Source organism: Lipophrys pholis (genome assembly GCF_963383615.2).
Source record: "Lipophrys pholis genome assembly, chromosome: 19".
Taxonomy (NCBI): domain Eukaryota; kingdom Metazoa; phylum Chordata; class Actinopteri; order Blenniiformes; family Blenniidae; genus Lipophrys; species Lipophrys pholis.
The window spans coordinates 143,541-162,130 of NC_137647.1; the positions used below are offsets into that span (position 1 = coordinate 143,541).

Consider the following 18,590-nt stretch of genomic DNA (forward strand, 5'->3'; position numbering starts at 1 on the left):
TTCGACTCCGTGGGGGAGGAAATGCAACTTTCTGGAAAAGCTCAGGTTCCGTGAAGATGGTTCAGTAGAGCCAATCAGAACAACGTTTCCTCTGTGGTGTCATGAATCCCAGTCCATATTCTCCTGGACTTGGTACTTTATTTTGACAGTCACCGTAATAACAATCCAACTTGGTAGTTTTATTTTGACGATCACTATAATAACAATCCAATTTAGTAGTTTTATTTTGACAGTCACCATAATAACAATCGAACTTGGTAGTTTTATTTTGACGGTCACTATAATAACAATCCAATTTAGTAGTTTTATTTTGACAGTCACCATAATAACAATCCAACTTGGTAGTTTTATTTTGACGATCACTATAATAACAATCCAATTTAGTAGTTTTATTTTGACAGTCACCATAATAACAATCGAACTTGGTAGTTTTATTTTGACGGTCACTATAATAACAATCCAATTTAGTAGTTTTATTTTGACAGTCACCATAATAACAATCCAACTTGGTAGTTTTATTTTGACAGTCACCATAATAACAATCCAAATTGGTCTGTCCACTAGAATGTCCATGTTCTCCCAGTGTTCATGTTTACAGTGTATTGTTAGAGCATTTCTCACATTTAAGTGGAAACAGACATCATTTTCAAGACGTTGCTGTGGAAAGGGAAAACATTTCTGAAGCAAAAATGCAAAATCGGTGTGTTTTCACTTGAAACGCTGTTCTAAATGCAACCAATGGTTTCAAGTCATGCTCACAGCTATCGTCATGCTTCTCCTTGCTGTTCAAACACTTCTGCATGTAGTTGGTGTTTGCAGTGGAGAGGAAGAGCCTCACATAGTACAGATCGGAATGCAATAAGACCTTTCTATGCAGACCACATTTTAGTTCAGTGGTCACGAACTGCTCAATTTCATGTTGAGTGGGCTGGACTGGTAAAATACTGCCATAATAACCCTAAAATCTAAATTTGAAAGTTTTTATTTGATGTGTGGCAGAGTTTATGTTGATATGTTCACAATTACTACAGAAAATGACTTCAATCTCAACATTAAGCCGACTTTAATGAAACCTTCTGTTGCAAAATACAGTGAAATGTCAGAGAGAGAGAGAGAGAGAGAGAGAGAGAGAGAGAGAGAGAGAGAGAGAGAGAGGGGTGAAGTGAGCAGTTAAACTCTGTCACTCCTGCTTGTAGTTAAGGACGGTGACCCCCCGTTCAAACAAAAGCATTGACCTCGGTGCTAACAGCTAATGGCGGCGGCGACCTTGCCGGCGTTTGGTGTATTTCTGAGGCTCTCGCTGCGGCGCACTTGAAAGGAAGCTCCCGGGAGTCCTGTGATTAGCGCCGAGGTCGCTGTTTTGATTTGGGTCAAGGTCACGATCACACAGCGGCAGGGCGTCTTTGGTTTCTCACCCCGCCGCCGCAGCACCACTGAGGAGCTGCACTTTATTGGGACTTTATTGCAACATCACAGTACAACGTCACAGTACAACGTCACAGTACAACGTCACAGTACAACATCACAGTACAACGTCACAGTACAGCATCACAGCACAACATCACAGCACAACGTCACAGTACAACGTCACAGTACAACGTCACAGTACAACATCACAGTACAATGTCACAGTACAACGTCACAGTACAACGTCACAGTACAACATCACAGTACAACGTCACAGTACAACGTCACAGTACAGCATCACAGTACAACGTCACAGTACAACGTCACAGTACAACGTCACAGTACAACATCACAGTACAATGTCACAGTACAACGTCACAGTACAACGTCACAGTACAACATCACAGTACAACGTCACAGTACAACGTCACAGTACAACGTCACAGTACAACATCACAGTACAACGTCACAGTACAACGTCACAGTACAACATCACAGTACAGCATCACAGCACAGCGTCACAGTACAACGTCACAGTACAACGTCACAGTACAACATCACAGTACAACGTCACAGTACAACGTCACAGTACAACGTCACAGTACAACATCACAGTACAGCATCACAGCACAACGTCACAGTACAACGTCACAGTACAGCATCACAGCACAGCGTCACAGTACAACGTCACAGTACAACGTCACAGTACAGCATCACAGCACAGCGTCACAGTACAACGTCACAGTACAGCATCACAGCACAACGTCACAGTACAACATCACAGTACAACGTCACAGTACAACGTCACAGTACAACGTCACAGTACAACATCACAGTACAACGTCACAGTACAACGTCACAGTACAACATCACAGTACAGCATCACAGCACAACGTCACAGTACAACGTCACAGTACAACGTCACAGTACAGCATCACAGCACAGCGTCACAGTACAACGTCACAGTACAACATCACAGTACAGCATCACAGCACAACGTCACAGTACAACATCACAGTACAGCATCACAGCACAACGTCACAGTACAACGTCACAGTACAACATCACAGCACAACGTCACAGTACAACGTCACAGTACAACATCACAGTACAACGTCACAGTACAGCATCACAGCACAACATCACAGCACAACGTCACAGCACAACGTCACAGTACAACGTCACAGTACAACATCACAGTACAACGTCACAGTACAACGTCACAGTACAATGTCACAGTACAATGTCACAGTACAACATCACAGCACAACATCACAGTACAACATCACAGTACAACATCACAGTACAACATCACAGTACAACGTCACAGCACAACGTCACAGTACAATGTCACAGTACAATGTCACAGTACAACATCACAGCACAACATCACAGTACAATGTCACAACACAGTGAGGAATCCTGCCAGCACAGTGTCCGTTTCCAAATCAGTGATGTGGCTCTGCATTGCTCTACATGGCTCTGCATTGCTCTACATGGCTCTGCATTGCTCTACATGGCTCTGCATTGCTCTACATGGCTCTTTGTGGCTCTCAGTTGCACCACATGGCTAGCTAGCTCTAAATATCTCTATGTGGCTCTATGTTCCTCTACGCGGCTGCACCAGCCGGCCCCGGCCGACCCGGCCTGTTGCCAGCATGCGTGCCATCCTGCTCACAAAGACTCGGGGTGAGAGCAGATCCTGCGTGTGCTGCATTGATTAGCTCGCCTGCGGCTCCAGCTGCTGTCCGGGTGCTGGCAGCACTCCCCGCTGTCTCACCACCTTCATGAGACAGCGCGCCGCCGCGCCGCCGCGCCGCCGCGCCGCCGCGCCGCCGCGCCGCCGTGCGGGCCAAGTTTACACCAGAGGCGAAATTCAAACATCCAAAGCAGGGATTCACATCCCAAGATCACAGCAGTGCATGAACCCAGATTCACAAAACCAAACATTACAGCATCAGTACAATCAGCAGTTGACCAGTAAAGGTCTTCACACCCAGAAGTTCAGGAGGCTGCAGCAATGAAAAACAAGATCGGAATTTCACAGGGAGGGTTAAAATTTTAACATTTTTCTTGTTTAGTAAGTAGAATGTAGGCAAATGAAAATGTTGATAGCTGCAGACTACGTTTAAAAAATGAATCTCCTTTAACTAACTGAAGAAGAGTTAAACTTACCTTCAATGACCTGTGTATCTCAACTATTGTGCAAATCATTGCGAACACTGCTCACTCACCAGCAATGCTACATGCTAATCCTGATTAAAGTGACTGATCCTACAGCGAGGTCGGTCCCTCGGGCTACAGTCTACAGTAGAGAGAGACGCTACGCTATGCTACTGTAGACTGTAAAGCTGTTGGAGGTGATGTAGCATCGACAGAGAGGCATATGGAGTATAAATGAGGCTTTATGACATTTAATAAGTACTCATAGTGGTACTTGGTATCGGCAAGTAGCTAAACGTTAGTATTTGTACTTGCATCTCTAACAATGGCTGCTCGCTCGTGTTTGATGGAGGACCAGAAGACGGTGTGTATTCAGGTGTCAGTCTCAGCTGTGCCTAAACATCCGTCCAGGCTGGATCCTAAACTCTGGCAGGGGATTAAACGATGGAAAGTAAAGCTGTGAGACCCAGAGAATATGGTGAGGAAGTATTGATTCTAAGTAGGTGGCCTCTCTGATGGCCTAGCAGCATTTACTTCCTGTCCCATCCCGGACTTCAGTCGCCCGGCGGGAGGCAAGCTGAGCCCCGTACGACTCGTCAGCCAGCGCTGACACACTCGGCATTCCACCGTAGAGCAGAGTGCATCCTGGCATGAAAAATCTGCAGGGACTTCAGCCTCTCCTTCCGAGGTAGTGTGGTCAGCCAAACCCAGCGGCGTGTTGGCGCAGCAAGCTGCAGCCCGATCCCACCGAAGGCACGCCGCATGCCGGGAGGTCAGTATGAAGGTCACTGCACTCTTCAGTGCCTTGTTAAATACGGACATTGGTACAGAAGACTCGGCGGGGACCGACCCTCCGGGCCATGCAAATGAGCCGGAGCTCCTCATCTTGGAAAGCTGCGGCGGCGCAGCACTCGCAGGGTTTGTTGGCTGAAGAACACATGATAATGAGTGACGTGATGCAATTAAACAAATACCTCATTTGTTACGACGTGGTGACTAATTTATGATCATGTTGAGCTAAAGCCCCCCCACCGCCCACTCCCATCTTTCAAGGGGCAGATAGACGACATTTTGTAAACTAACATGGATTTTCTCACTGTAACTTGGGAGTGTGATCCTCTACACCCGACTGAGAGGAATTTATCTTTCTGGAAAGCAATAATTAAACAAAACACAAAATGGGTCTTCAGATTCAACTCTTGGCCAGGTCACCTTGTAAAAGAGATCTCAATCTCAATGGGGCCTTCCTGGTTACATTTAATTAAATGTAATTAAATGTAATTAAATTTAATTACATTTAATTACATTTAATTACATTTAATTACATTTAATTAAATTAAATTTAAAAAATAAATTTAAACTTTATTTTATTTTATTTGTGTGTTTTATACATTTTACTGTGTGCTTTCATACCTTTGAATTGTTTTTGTTTTTAAACCTTTAAGCCTTAATTATTTTATTTAATTTTTAAGTGTGTGCCTTATTCCAAAGTAACTTCTTTCACGTATGCGGCGATGGTGCGTACTCTTGAATGACAATAAAGTGCTATCTATCTATTGGGGCATTATTATAGATAAACTATTTGTCAATGCGTATAGAGTGTCTGTCTGTATTTCAGTCCGTCTGTCCAAACTCTGGGTGTAAATATGTAAAAGAATTTGTTCATGTGAACCTGAATCTGCAAAAGTCGTCTTGTAATTTGTCTGTCTGTAATTAGATATTTAAGTGTGTAAAAAATCTTCTCATCTGTCTTAGAATTTGTACATGTAATAAGATTTGTCAATGCGTACAAAGATATTTGTAATTGAAAAATCTGTTTTCAGCTTCAAATACTGAAAATACAGACAATTCACCAGTTAAGAGTCGAGCAGTTTCACGTGACTTTTGTTACACTTCTGCCCTCTGAAGGATTGGAAGTTGTAAAGCTTGGGTTACGCTGCCCTGAGCTCAGGTTTACAGGCACCTTGATCACACAAAATATATATAGTTTTAAAACCACAAATAAAACAGACAGGATTTTTTTGACACATTTTTGCTGACTCCTCATCAAATTTGTTGTACAAAGCCTCTGGTTGAGCTTGAAGCATCGACTCCGCCGCTGTTCTGCGCTAAACGCATCACAGTTGGTCAGTCACCTTCAGCTTCAATCACAGAACAATGGAGAGGAAGAGAAAACATCTTGTGGCGCTCGAGGCAGAAGATAACTCCGATCGTTCAATTCAAAGAACCATCAATCCTACAAATGTGGATCTTTGGCTCCATTTACATGACGCGTGAAAACGCATTGTTTTTGCATTTGCATTTCAGAAAATTTAAGGGTTTACAGGGCAACATTTTCAACACAAAGTTTGTTTCCACAGAAAGGGCAGTAGTTTCTTATGTTAGGCCATTAGTCGGTGTCATTGGTTGTTTCTGTACTGAAAGCACACACACATGCAGCAGAGAACGATACGCTATAAAAAACAACTATGGGATTACACTTTCGTATTTTGCAGTTTCTTTTGTTTTTTAAGTTCTGGTGTCTTCTTTGTTCCTTCCACTGGTCACGCATTAGCCCCTGCAGGTCATCAATGGTATTACTCCCTGGAAACAAATCAAATTACAGGGAAATGAGCGCAAGACAAAAGACAAATGATGTCTGTGTTTGTCTCGTACATTTAGGCCCTGTTTACATCACAACCTTTTTTAAGTGAAAATGAACAATGGTGCTCAGAGCTACTGAAAACACAACTTTTTGAAAATGGTTCCCAAGCTGGACCTTTATGACAATCCTCCAATGTGGTCTCTGTAGATAAACAATCAAAACAATGTTTCCTCCCTGGTGTCATGACTCTCAGTCCATATTTTCCTGGGACTTGGTACTTTTATTTTGACAGTCACCGTAACACCAATCCAACTTGGTGCTTTTATTTTGACAGTCACCATAATAACAATCCATCTTCATGGTCTGTCCACTAGAACGTCCATGTTCTCCCAGTGTTAAAGTTTAGAGCTCATTGTTCTTTGCTGTGTGTGTGTGTGTGTGTGTGTGTGTGTGTGTGTGTGTGTGCGTGCGTGCGTGCGTGCGTGCGTGCGTGCGTGCGTGCGTGCGTGCGTGCGTGCGTGCGTGCGTGCGTGCGTGCGTGCGTGCGTGTGCTTTCAGTAGTAAAACTAACGTTCCATCTTCCTTCTCCTTTTTTCTTATTTTGCATCCACTAATCTCCCCCTCTTCTCTTATCTGTTCATTCATTTTTATCTTTTTTATTTATGTACTTTCTTTTTAGTATTCAAATATATGTTTTACACATAGTTTTACACATTATGATCTAAAACGCTCATGTTAGCTGTGATGGTGGAAATAACGTTTGAATCATGTGACGGTAAGACATCAATAATCTGGTTTTACAGGAGGAAGATGCTTTATAATCTGGATTAGATGGGGGAGATGCTCTATATTCTGGGTGTTACGGGAGGAAGATGCTCTATAATCTGGTTGTTACAGGAGGAAGATGCTCTATAATCTGATGTTGAAGGAAGATGCTCTATAATCTGATGTTGAAAGAAGATGCTCTATAATCTGATGTTAGAGGGGGAAGATACTCTATAATCTGGATGTTTTCACATACAATTTCTATCATTTCATAGCATAACTGAGATGTTTTCGCTTCGTCCCCTGCTGGTCACAGATGATCACTGCAAGTTTCAGAACAGGTTGACGACAAAAAGAAATCCCTGCTCTCATCTAGTATGTTTAGTTTGCGTTTTTCCTCCCACCCAAACGCACATTCATAGTCCAAAAAATGTGTTGTTTTCTCACACGCACGCACGCACGCACGCACGCACGCACGCACGCACGCACCTTTCACACCGCAGTTTAGGATCCGGTGGATGAAACCTGTGAACATGTTCTGCCTCCTCCTGGGTGCCATCACTTGGATGTGGATCTATATTGCACATCTTTTTAGTTTCTCTCTGCTGCTGCTGCAAACTGTATTTGTGTGTGAGCGCAGAAACAGGAAAAACTGTAATTAAAGTTAATCAACTTTATAAGAACAAGTATTTTTTATGTTGTTTCCTGAAAGTCTCCGCAGCTTGTGGTGCGTTCAGGTACTCTGGACATTTACACCTACTGCTATGAGTTCAAAACATGTCGGACCCAGTTTATAAGTGCAAAGACAAGGAAGTAGAGATATTTACGTTCCAAATTATAGAGTAAAATCAGAGCAGAGGCTTCATCCAAACCCAAAACCCAGAAAGAAACTCAACAAAGTTTGATCACTGAAGACTTTGAGCAGCGTGCCTCCCCCTTCGTCCTTGATAAGACCTACCTTCATGGTTTTTGACAGCCGATCAATAGGTCAGCCTGGTACACTAATCACAGCACGGCGGGCGGCAATGCAGCAGTGAGATTCAGCTTTAAAATGTAGGATCAGTGTACACACACATTTCGGACTTTTTAGGCTGGCGTGAGGCAATCCTTTCTGCCCCTCAGATAATCCCACCCTGGATAGACAGATGTCCTTGTACCTTTTACTCAGAAGTCATACATTAATTATGTTTCGCATGGAGCATCACTGGTGTGTGAGCCCTGAAACTCTTTAGCATGTAGCATGTAGCACGACTGAGAATTACACACTGAGCAGTTAAACTAACGAGCGACATCAGGCTAAGTCTGCTGGTCTAAATGACTCTGGTGATGAAGTTGATAAGTTAATAACTATCTTCCTCGTTCTATTGACATTTTGTCAGAACATAACTTACAGTTTGTCTTACTTTTGTCATTCCCATTAATATTAAAGAATCTCCAAACCACCGACATCGCTGGTTCTCTCTTGCATACCTGCGGGCGATGTTGTTGCCAGATGGCGTCACGTAGTGCTCGAGGGGTTATATCAGGGGCTGCTATCGTATCGGTGCATCTTGACTGAGAAATACTGAGTTCTGAGTTCGGACCTTGTGAAACAGCAGTAAATATATGACGTGAGCTGTAGCTTCAGTCCTCCGTTCTACTGCAGTTACTGATGAGCGTCCGTCCAGCTGTGAGCACAGCTTGGCGTCGAGGCTTTCACCCGCCGCCCGTCACTTCCCACTCGGGGGCCACAGTGGGTTTTGAAAGCAGGATAAACACCTGGGACAACTGCTGGTGCCGTGATTGAAGTCGTGCTCGGTGAGAGAAAGCGGCATGATGGTGAATGGTAGATAGGCAGGCAGATGGGCCGCCGAGACCCCCGGCTTCGGCCCCCATGGAGTTCAGCACAGAGTCGCTTGACACGTCGTCAGCACTTTGGAGAGCAGCCAGGCAAAGTGCTGAGGCGGCGTGCGCTCGAGGAGAGGAGGTGAAGTGGTGAACATTCAACCAGCCTGATGAAAGTTTAAGTGTGCATGTTAAACAGGGAGCTGTTTTTACCTTCACCAACAAAAGTTGGGCGACCAACAAAGTGAGCCGAGAAGGGTGTGTGTTCATCTGCATGTATTTATTTATTGCTTTGTATGTATTTTACCAATCCATCAGATTTTGGGATGTTAACAGCTAACCGTTTCCGAATATATCCTAAAGAACTGCAAAAAGTGTCCCATACAAAGTGGATGAGAGAGGCACTTCATGGAGATCAAAGGAGATCAGCGTCTGTTGCCATGGAGACGCTCCCTGCTCAGTGTTTCACAGTGAGGTAGCTACCTGACATGCTAAGTTAGCATCGATATGTGTTTATGGCTATCATGCTAGTGATGCTAACTCGGTTCCACAAACAAATGTGGTGTTGGCTCTAGTTTATTGTTGTTGTTGTGGTTGTCGTCGTTGTTGTTGCTCCTCTCAAACCCTCCATTGTGACTGTAAACTGACACCTCCGGGCGCAGCACGCCTTCCACCCTGACGTGACATCAGCGTCATGTCCAACTTCAAGTTTTTGCTTCTTGGTGATTAGCTGCAAGCAGCGGATTGTTTGGAAGGACGCCGGCCCGGCTTCTTCCCTCTGCTGAGAAACACGCCGCCACCAAGCGCCGTTCACATGGCGCTACCAGCCAGGCGATGTGTGGAGAAGTGTGCGGAGGGGCGAGGGAGAGGTGGAGTCCAGCGGGGTGATTACATAAGGTTGGGTAACAGGCTCACTGTGGGAATACACACTCACTCGTCGGTGTTGATGGAGTCTTTCACAGGCCTGATGAGGTGTTGACGAGGATGTTGCTCACACACGAGGACCAGAAGCTGAAAGGGATCCTCATGTCTCTGTTCTGTCCTCCCGTCCCGCTCCAGGTGCCGTGCGAGCCTCCAGCATCTTCCCCATCCTCAGCGTCATCCTGCTCTTCATGGGAGGCCTGTGTATAGCTGCCAGCGAGTTCTACAAGTCACGTCACAACATCATCCTCAGTGCAGGGATCTTCTTTGTGTCTGCAGGTGAGTCAGGTGGCGGTGGCGGTGGCGGTGGCGGTGGCGGTGGCGGTGGCAGCGACCATTAATAAAACGACCACCGACCACAAACACTGCAATGGCAGGAATGTCTCCTGCAGAGATTAAAACTCTGTTTACACGACAACGTTTCAGGTGAAAACGCAGCGTTTTGCTTTTTCAGACAAGTTACATGTTTAGAACAGGTTGAAAATGATGTCTGTTTACACAGAAACGGCAAAAACCCTGAAAACAATGTAAATACCATGTTGGTCCATTAGTTGGTCCTGTTGTCTGGGCGCATGTGTGTGTGGTTTCATTACAAAAAACAGAGAGCAAACTCAATCCATCCATCCATCCATTGTCCTCCTCTTACCCGGGACCGGGTCGAGGAGGCAGCAGTCTCAGCAAGGATGCCCAGACTTCCCTCGCCCAAGACACGTCCTCAAGCTCCCCAAGGCCTTCCCAGGCCAGCCGAGAGACATAGTCCCTCCAGAGTGTCCTAGGTCTGCCCCGAGGCCTCCTACTGGAGAGACATGCCCGGAACACCTCCCTAGAGAGGCGTCCGGGGGGCATCCCCAACAGAAGCCCGAGCCTCAGCTGGCTCCTCTGGATGTGGAGGAGCAGCGGCTCTACTCCGAGCTCCTCCCTGGTGACGGAGCTCCTCACCCTATCTCTAAGGGGGCGCCCAGCCACTCTACGGAGGCAACTCATTTCAGCTGCTTGTATCCGGGATCTCCTTCTTTCGGTCATGACCCAAAGCTCATGACCATAGGTGAGGGGAGGAAGGAAGATCAACTGGCTCATGACCATAGGTGAGGGGAGGAAGGAAGATCAACTGGCTCATGACCATAGGTGAGGGGAGGAAGGAAGATCAACTGGCTCATGACCATAGGTGAGGGGAGGAAGGAAGATCAACCGGTAAATCCAGAGTCTCGTCTTTTGGCTTAGCTCCTTCTTCACCACGACGGACCGATACGGTGACCGCATAACTGCATAGGCTGCACCGATCTCACGCTCCATCTTCCCCCCACTCCTGAACAAGACCCCGAGATACTTGAACTCCTCCACTTGGGACAAGGTCTCTCCACCGACCTGAAGGGGGCAAGCCACCTTTTTCCGGTGGAGAACCATGGCCTCGGATTTAGAGGTGCTGATCCTCATCCCAGTTGCGTCACACTCGGCTGAGAACCGCCCCAGTGCACGCTGAAGGTCCTGGTTTGATGAAGCCACCAGGACCACATCGTCTGCAAAAAGCAGAGACAAGATCCTGTGGTCCCCAAACCGGACCCCCTCCGGTCCCTGGCTCTGCCTAGAAATTCTGTCCATAAAAGTTATGAACAGAACTGGTGACAAAGGACAGTCCTGCCGGAGGCCAACGTGCACTGGGAACAGGTCCGACTTACTGCCGGAAATGTGAACCAAACTCCTGCTCCGGGCGTACAGGGACCGGACAGCCCTTAGCAAAGGGTCCTGGACTCCATACTCCCCGAGCACCCCCCACAGGACGTCCCGAGGGACACGGTCGGACATCTTCTCCAGCTCCACAAAACACATGTGGACTGATTGGGCGAACTCCCATGAACCCTCAAGTACCCGGTGGAGGGTATAGAGCTGGTCCAGTGTTCCACGACCAGGACAAAAACCGCATTGTTCCTCTTGGATCCGAGGTTCAACTAACGGCAGGATCCTCCTCACCAGTACTCTGGAATAGACTTTCCCGGGGAGGCTGAGGAGTGTGATCCCCCTGTAGTTGGAACACACCCTCTGATCCCCCTTCTTAAAAAGAGGGACCACCACCCCGGTCTGCCACTCCAGAGGTACTGTCCCCGACTGGCACTTAACTCAATCATGTTTTTTTTAAACATCGTTAAGCCTCATTAAGGTATTTTCATACACCGTCCTGCCGGTCCACAGAAACATTATGTTGCTTAAACCCGGTCTGTGATGTTAATATGTGAGAGACCACTGGTCTAGTCTGTAGAAGTATCGCGAGTCACTGTTGTAACAATCCAACCTGGTCTTCTGTCCATATGAATGTGACACTAATATTAATGTATATCCTATTGCTCTCTGTGGCATGTGTGTGGTTTCTTTACAAAAACAATCAAACGCGCTAAATAGTGGCCCAACATGAAAACGACATTGTTTTCAACATTTCCGAATCAAAACTGCTGGCTTTTATTGAGGTGTGTGGGTTTTATGTTGTATGGGCTGAAACAGTGAGTCACATCTGGCAACCCTGGTGGTGACCGGCGGGGCGTCCAGATTTACTTCCATCACCAGCGTCTTCTACGCTCTGAGGCCCAAAACCGTCGGGTTCAATCACGTTCACACTGCAGTCTGATGGAGGTCGCCTTTAAAATGGAACATGAACGTAAAGAAATCAGATCCCTGCAAAAAATCTAAATTGAGCATCAAGACGTGCGGTGTGAACGGAGCCTCGGAGATCAGTCTTGCCTTTATCACTGGAGTTGTTGGCTGAAGTCGGAATACTGGAATGACACACGTTTGTTGCGTCGCAGCCACAAGTTACTTTTTCTTCCTTTGTCTTCCTTTGGTTTCTCTTGATTCTGTTGCCTGGCTGAAAGCCACCCATTGGGAGTCGTCTCTAAAAATATAGTGTCCCTGACACACTTTCCCAACAATCTGTCTTCCCAGATTCACCACGTCAAACATTTCTGTGTGTGTGTGAATGAACTCACAAGTGTTTCTATAGTGACTGTATGTTGGTACACGATGGGCTCGAACACGGAGCGCAGCCGCACAGTGGATAATTTCATGCTCCGTCCCCAATGATCTTCGTCAAGATGTGAAGCCACCCGGTTTCTCACTGCAAGGCCAAAGATTAAGAGCCTAATATCAGTCATGTTGGAAGGAAAGCATTAGCACGTCGCGTACAGAGCATGAATCAGCGTTGCGCACACAGCCAGCATGACGCCGCACATTAACAATAACACACTGAGCTCATCTCAACTGATACTGTCTTGTTCTCTTCTCTTTCCCGTCCACGTCAAGGCCTGAGCAACATCATCGGGATCATCGTGTACATATCAGCCAACGCGGGAGACCCTTCGAAAAGCGACTCCAAGAAGAACAGCTACTCTTATGGCTGGTCCTTCTACTTTGGCGCGCTGTCGTTCATCATGGCCGAGATGGTGGGCGTCTTGGCCGTGCACATGTTCATCGATCGCCATCGACAGCTACGAATAGGTGCGCGCGCGGCCGACTACCTCCAGGGCTCGGCCATAACACGGATCCCCAGCTACCGCTACCGCTACCGGCGCCGCTCGCGCTCCTCCTCCCGCTCCACGGACCCGTCACATTCCCGCGACGCCTCACCAGTGGGGCTCAAGGGCTTTAGTGCGCTGCCATCCACAGATATTTCCATGTACACGCTGCCTAGGGACACGCTCAAGTCCTCCAGCACGCCGACCGCCACCTACAACTCAGAGAGGGACCACAATTTTCTGCAGGTCCACAACAGCATCCAAAAGGACCTGAAAGACTCGAGCCACACCAACACAGCCAACCGCCGCACCACACCGGTATGAGGGAGTCGACACAGGCTGCGCTCAGCCCGCCGGACACACCAGGAGAAGACGGAGTTCCATGTTTATAGACTTTTGTTGTTTCTGTTCAGCTGCATGACTTTTCCATTAGCATTGTTGAGAGAGTTTCAACAAGTCTGCTGTGTTCCTGGAGTGAGACTGGGGGGGGGTTAGGTCTTCCCAAGAAAGGGGCAGTGTTTGTTCATGAGGTTCGAGGGGCAGGAGAGGCATCTTATGAGATAGAGAATTAATTTCATGGTTCCATTGCCCTTCGGTTTGACAGTTTTGCTCGTTGGGAGCAGCAGGTCAAACCCCCCCGCAGCCAGCCCACCACTCAGATACACATGTCATTTATTTACTGACTCATTTCTGTCATTTTTTACATTAAAACTGTGAATTGTTACAGCTTGGGATTCAGTAAGAATTGCCCCAATCTGTAATCTCTAACAAAGGTACTCTAATATATATATTTATATATATATATATATATATATATAAATTATTATGTTAATAATGAAGAGATAACCGACTTTAGAGAAGCAAAAAATTACAAAAACAACAAAAAAAACCTTAACTAAACCAAGTGCTGTTGATAACAAAAGAAAAGATTCTTTTAGTATTTGTTTTCAAAGGAAGGTTGAGATCAAGCGGCGGCGCCACCAGGAGGGACGATGCAGACGGTTAACAATAGAATAATATCTATTCTTTCAATAGAACCTTCTCATCTTTTTCTCAGTCCCTGTTCACATTCCTTTTTTGGGGGCAGGGGTCGTAACTGGAGAGACGTAAACCCCCTTTAACAAAAAAGAGCCAACGTGTACAATTATATTTAGGAAAAAAAAGTAAAGGGGGTATGTGTATGATTCATTTTCTCTCAACACGACTTCTGCATAATAAAAAGGAAGGAGCAGAGAGGAAGGAAATGAAGAGGACGCCAAATAATAATAACAAACTTAAATATGAAATAGTACAAGAGAAGCTAAGTGACTCACAATTTCAGAAATTAAATGCATGCTATAAAATTACAGCAAATCTGCTCTTGAGAAACTTAAGTTTTAAAGGTTAAAAATTATAAGGGGGAAAAGCAATGCGGTAAAGTATTCCTGTTTTCATGTGTACTTTTCATATATTTCCTTTTTTTGTTTGTTTATTAGTTCATTTTCTGCTTTTGTGAGACAAACCAAACACGGAGCAAAAAAATGCTTTTTTAAAAACAATAATAGTTTGGTTGATTTCTTCATAAATATATAAATTGATGTATGTATGTACGTTATTTTTCAAACTCGCACAGCCTTAGCCATTTCTTTGTTTCTTTTGATTTTTAATGTGTTGTTCAAATTGAAAATGAAATCGTTAAAAGGTGCCAAAACCGAATGATCCTATACTTGGATGAATCAAGTCCTGATGAATAAAATACGAACCCTAGGGGGAACAAATCAGCATGTTTACTGCGTGTTTCTATCCGTCGGACAACATTTCTCTGGTCAGTTTCCAGAGCGAACACGTCTTCAGATCTTCAAAGCTGTTCCTCATGTTTGTCTGGCAGAGAAGTGACGCCCAAACGTTTTCACTTCTTTTTGTTTAAAACCTGAACATTTACAAAGTAACTCCAGAATCCAGGAAGTGAAGAACATGAACACAAACAAGATTATTTCAGATAAATCGTCATAGAGTCCAATTAACCCATCATGGTGACCTTAAATGGTGACCTCTACAGGTGACCTTGACTAAATATAGATTTTCAATCCATATTAAAATAATTAGGAGTTATGGATCCTGACTGTACTAACTGGAACTAGCCTGCTAGTTTTATGGCAACCTCTACGACCGGGATCCAGGTACTAAGGTGTAAAAGAGGATGTTTGCTGTTTCTTCATGTGGCAGATTGAGTAAATAAGATTATGGTTTTATCAGAGGCATAATTTTAGTGTTGAAGCATCCAAATGGCCTAAGTGATGCCAGATAGGGAAAGTTATGGTTCTGTCTGCGTGTGTTTATTTATTGGTCTGTATGTATTTTATCAACTTTTCGCAACAACTGCAACCCCAATTCTGAAATAGTTGGGGCAAAGTGTAAATTGTGAATAAAAACAAAATGCAATGCCTTTCAGATGACATGAGCCAATATCTTATTCACAAAAGAACATAGATTACATTTCAAATGTTGAAACTGAGACATTTTACATTTTTATCCACAAAAGGAGCTTTGTTTAAATGTTCAAGCTGAAACGGGTCTCAAAAAAGTTGGGACACAGGCAAAAAAAGGGCTGAAAAGCAGTTCATATATAAGAAAATCAGCAAAAGAACATCTAACAAGTAATTAAGTTAACTGGCATCAGGTGCGTAACATGATTGGTTATAAAAAGGATGTCTTAGAGGCTCAGTCTCTCAGAATTAAAGATGGCCAGAGATTCTCCAACCAGTGAAGGTTTGCGTAAAAGAATTGTAGAATACTTTAAAAACAATGTTCCTCAATGTCAAATTGCCAAGGCTTTGAAGGTTTCATCATCGGCATAACATCATCAGAAGATTCAGAGAAACTGGAAAAAGGCCGAAAACTTTTACTGGATTCCAGTGATCTCCGGCCCTCAGACGCCACTGCATCGCTCATCGGCATGATTCTGTCATTGACATTACTAAATGGGCCCAAGAATACTTCACAAAACCACTGTCTGTCAACACAGTCCGCCGTGCCATCCACAGATGCAACCTAAAACTCTATCATGCAAAAGGCAGCCATCGTTGAGCATCATCCAGAAGTGCCGCTGTGTTCTGTGGGCCAAGGCTCATTTAAAATGGACTGCAGCAAAGTGGCAAAGTGTCCTGTGGACAGACGAGTCCAATTTTAAATTCTTGTTGGAAATCATGGGCGTGGTGTTCTTCGGGCTAAAGAGGCGAAAGACCACCTATCCTGTGATCAGCGTTCAGTTCAAAACCCAGCATCTCTGATGGTCTGGGATGCATTAGTGCATATGGTGTGGGACACTTGCATGTTCTAAAAAGCACCATGAATGCATGACATCTATTCCAGGGAAGGCCTTGTGTATTTCAGCAGGATAATGTAAACCCACATACAGCAGCTATTACAGCAGCATGGCCTATGAGAGGTACTGGGGAGCGTTACCCTTCCTCTCTTGTTATCGAGCCTACATCAGTCCGTCCTCATGTTCGCCCCCTTTCTCCTTCGACTCCAGAGTTGGAGGAGGAGGAAGAAGGAGAGGATGTGGATGTGGGGACTGTCTTCTCTTCTGAAGAATGTGACCTCTCTTGTGGGCAGGAAATGGCAGAGCTTACCGCTTTGAGGAGGTTATTGGCAGGGCAACCAGGGCTCTGGGTATTGCCCTCCCTGAGAACCTTAGGGTGCCCTCCTCTCGGTCTGAAGAGGTTGGAGAAGCACCCACTACATCCATACAAGTGCCTCTCCTGCCTGATTTTAAGGAGCTAGTGTGCAAACAATGCACCGGTTACACACGGGTGGTCTGCAGGATGTCGGATACTGTCAAACATGCAGGACAGTGAACAAATTGGCTGTGGGCTGCTCCCTCCTGTGGATCCGGCTCTCACGCCACTGGTCTCTCCATCCAGCTCTGTCCTAGGTAGGGCGACCTGCTCTAGCAAGAACTGCAGGATCATGGACGGTCTGTTAGTGAAAAAGCACAGGGCTACGGCTACACACACCAGACTGGCTAACAGTGGGGCCATTCTGTACCTTTACCTCCGTCACTTGTCTCTCCAGCCACAAGATGGTTCTCAAGGATCCTGCTTTGTGGATGAGTTCCAGTCTGCTTCTTCATGCCTCTCCTCCATGATGAAGGAGCAGGCAGTGGCTTCAGGCAGAGCTTTGGCTTTACTTTGGGTCGCCAGACGCCACCTGTGGCTGTCTCAGTCTCAGCTCCAGCAGGGGGATAGAGACTGTTTTCTGAAGCTACTAGTGGATCCTTCAGCTGTATTTGGAGCCGACGCAGCCAGAATGTTGCAGCAAGCTCAAGAAAGTCGCCGCTGTGCAAAAGCAGTCTCCGGTGACCTATGGAGGAGAACAAGAGGTCCGAGGCAACCAAGAGCCTCAGTACCCAGGCCAACACCACATGTTCCACAATGGGGACCAGGGGACCTCAGGCTTGGCCTGGAGGCCTCTCGCTGTCGCAGTACTCCCCGTCAGGGGAGAGGGGGACGTCCCACGACTAGAGCTTGGGGGTCCTCAAAGCGCCCCCCTCCATCCTGACAGTTCACAAGAGCTCGCCAGTCTCTACTGTCAGCCCAGCACAGAGCGGCATGGCTAGCTCTGAGTGCGGACCTGTGGGTGGTGAAAACTATGTCCCATGGCTACCGCCTGCAGTTTCTCTGTAAACCGCCTGTAACAACGTCTGCCACCTTCACCGCAGTACACGACCATCAGCATGCTCGTATATTACGAGCTGTCCACCCTCTTGGAGAAAAAGGCCATAAGAGAAGTGAAGCACAAGGAAAACAAGGCTGGATTCTACTCCCACTATTTCCTTGTCCCAAAGCGGGATGGGGGCCTTAGCCCTATCCTGGACCTCAGAGGGCTAAACAAATGTCTTCGTCCTCTGAGGTGCAGAAAGCTGACAATCCCCAGGGTCAGGCAAGCCATCTCTACAGAAGATTGGTTTGCAACAATAGACCTCAGGGATGCTTACTTCCAGATACCCATCTGGCAGGGGCACTGGCGGTTCCTGCAGTTTGGCTTTGAAGGCAGGATATTCAAATTTCAGGTGCTACCCTTCGGTATATCTCTGGCTCCCCGCACATTCACCCGGTGCATGGATGCAGTACTTGCACCCATGAAACAGCAAGGGCTCAGGATCCTCAACTATCTGGACAACTGGCTGATATGTGTGAGCTCAGAGGAACAATGTGGCCATCATGTGGCTCTCCTCTTGGAGCACATTCATGGGCTGGGCCTACAGCTGAACAGCGAAAAGAGCAGGCCTCAGCCTTCCCAGGTGACAGTATTTCTGGGCATGGTCCTGGACTCCAGGAGGGGGACTGTGGTGTTGACTCCAGAAAGGCAGCAGGCCTTCATAGCCTGTCTCAACCATTTCCGGCTACACTCCCTTGTCAATTGGGACCTTTGTCTTCGCCTCA

The 18,590-nt window shown here is 46.1% G+C and overlaps 1 protein-coding gene across 1 annotated transcript in view; it reads left to right on the top strand.

Annotated features, from left to right (window-relative positions):
• The window catches only part of cacng2a (calcium channel, voltage-dependent, gamma subunit 2a), a gene marked incomplete at both ends in the record, with an annotated part of 100,155 nt that extends 86,667 nt beyond the window's left edge, over window positions 1–13,488 (top strand). Inside the window, 2 exons of the mRNA XM_080488596.1 lie at window positions 9,803–9,943; window positions 12,953–13,488. Coding sequence (XP_080344722.1) covers window positions 9,803–9,943; window positions 12,953–13,488 — 677 coding nt within the window. The remainder of the gene's footprint in view (window positions 1–9,802; window positions 9,944–12,952) is intronic.
• Between the last annotated feature and the right edge of the window lie 5,102 nt (window positions 13,489–18,590).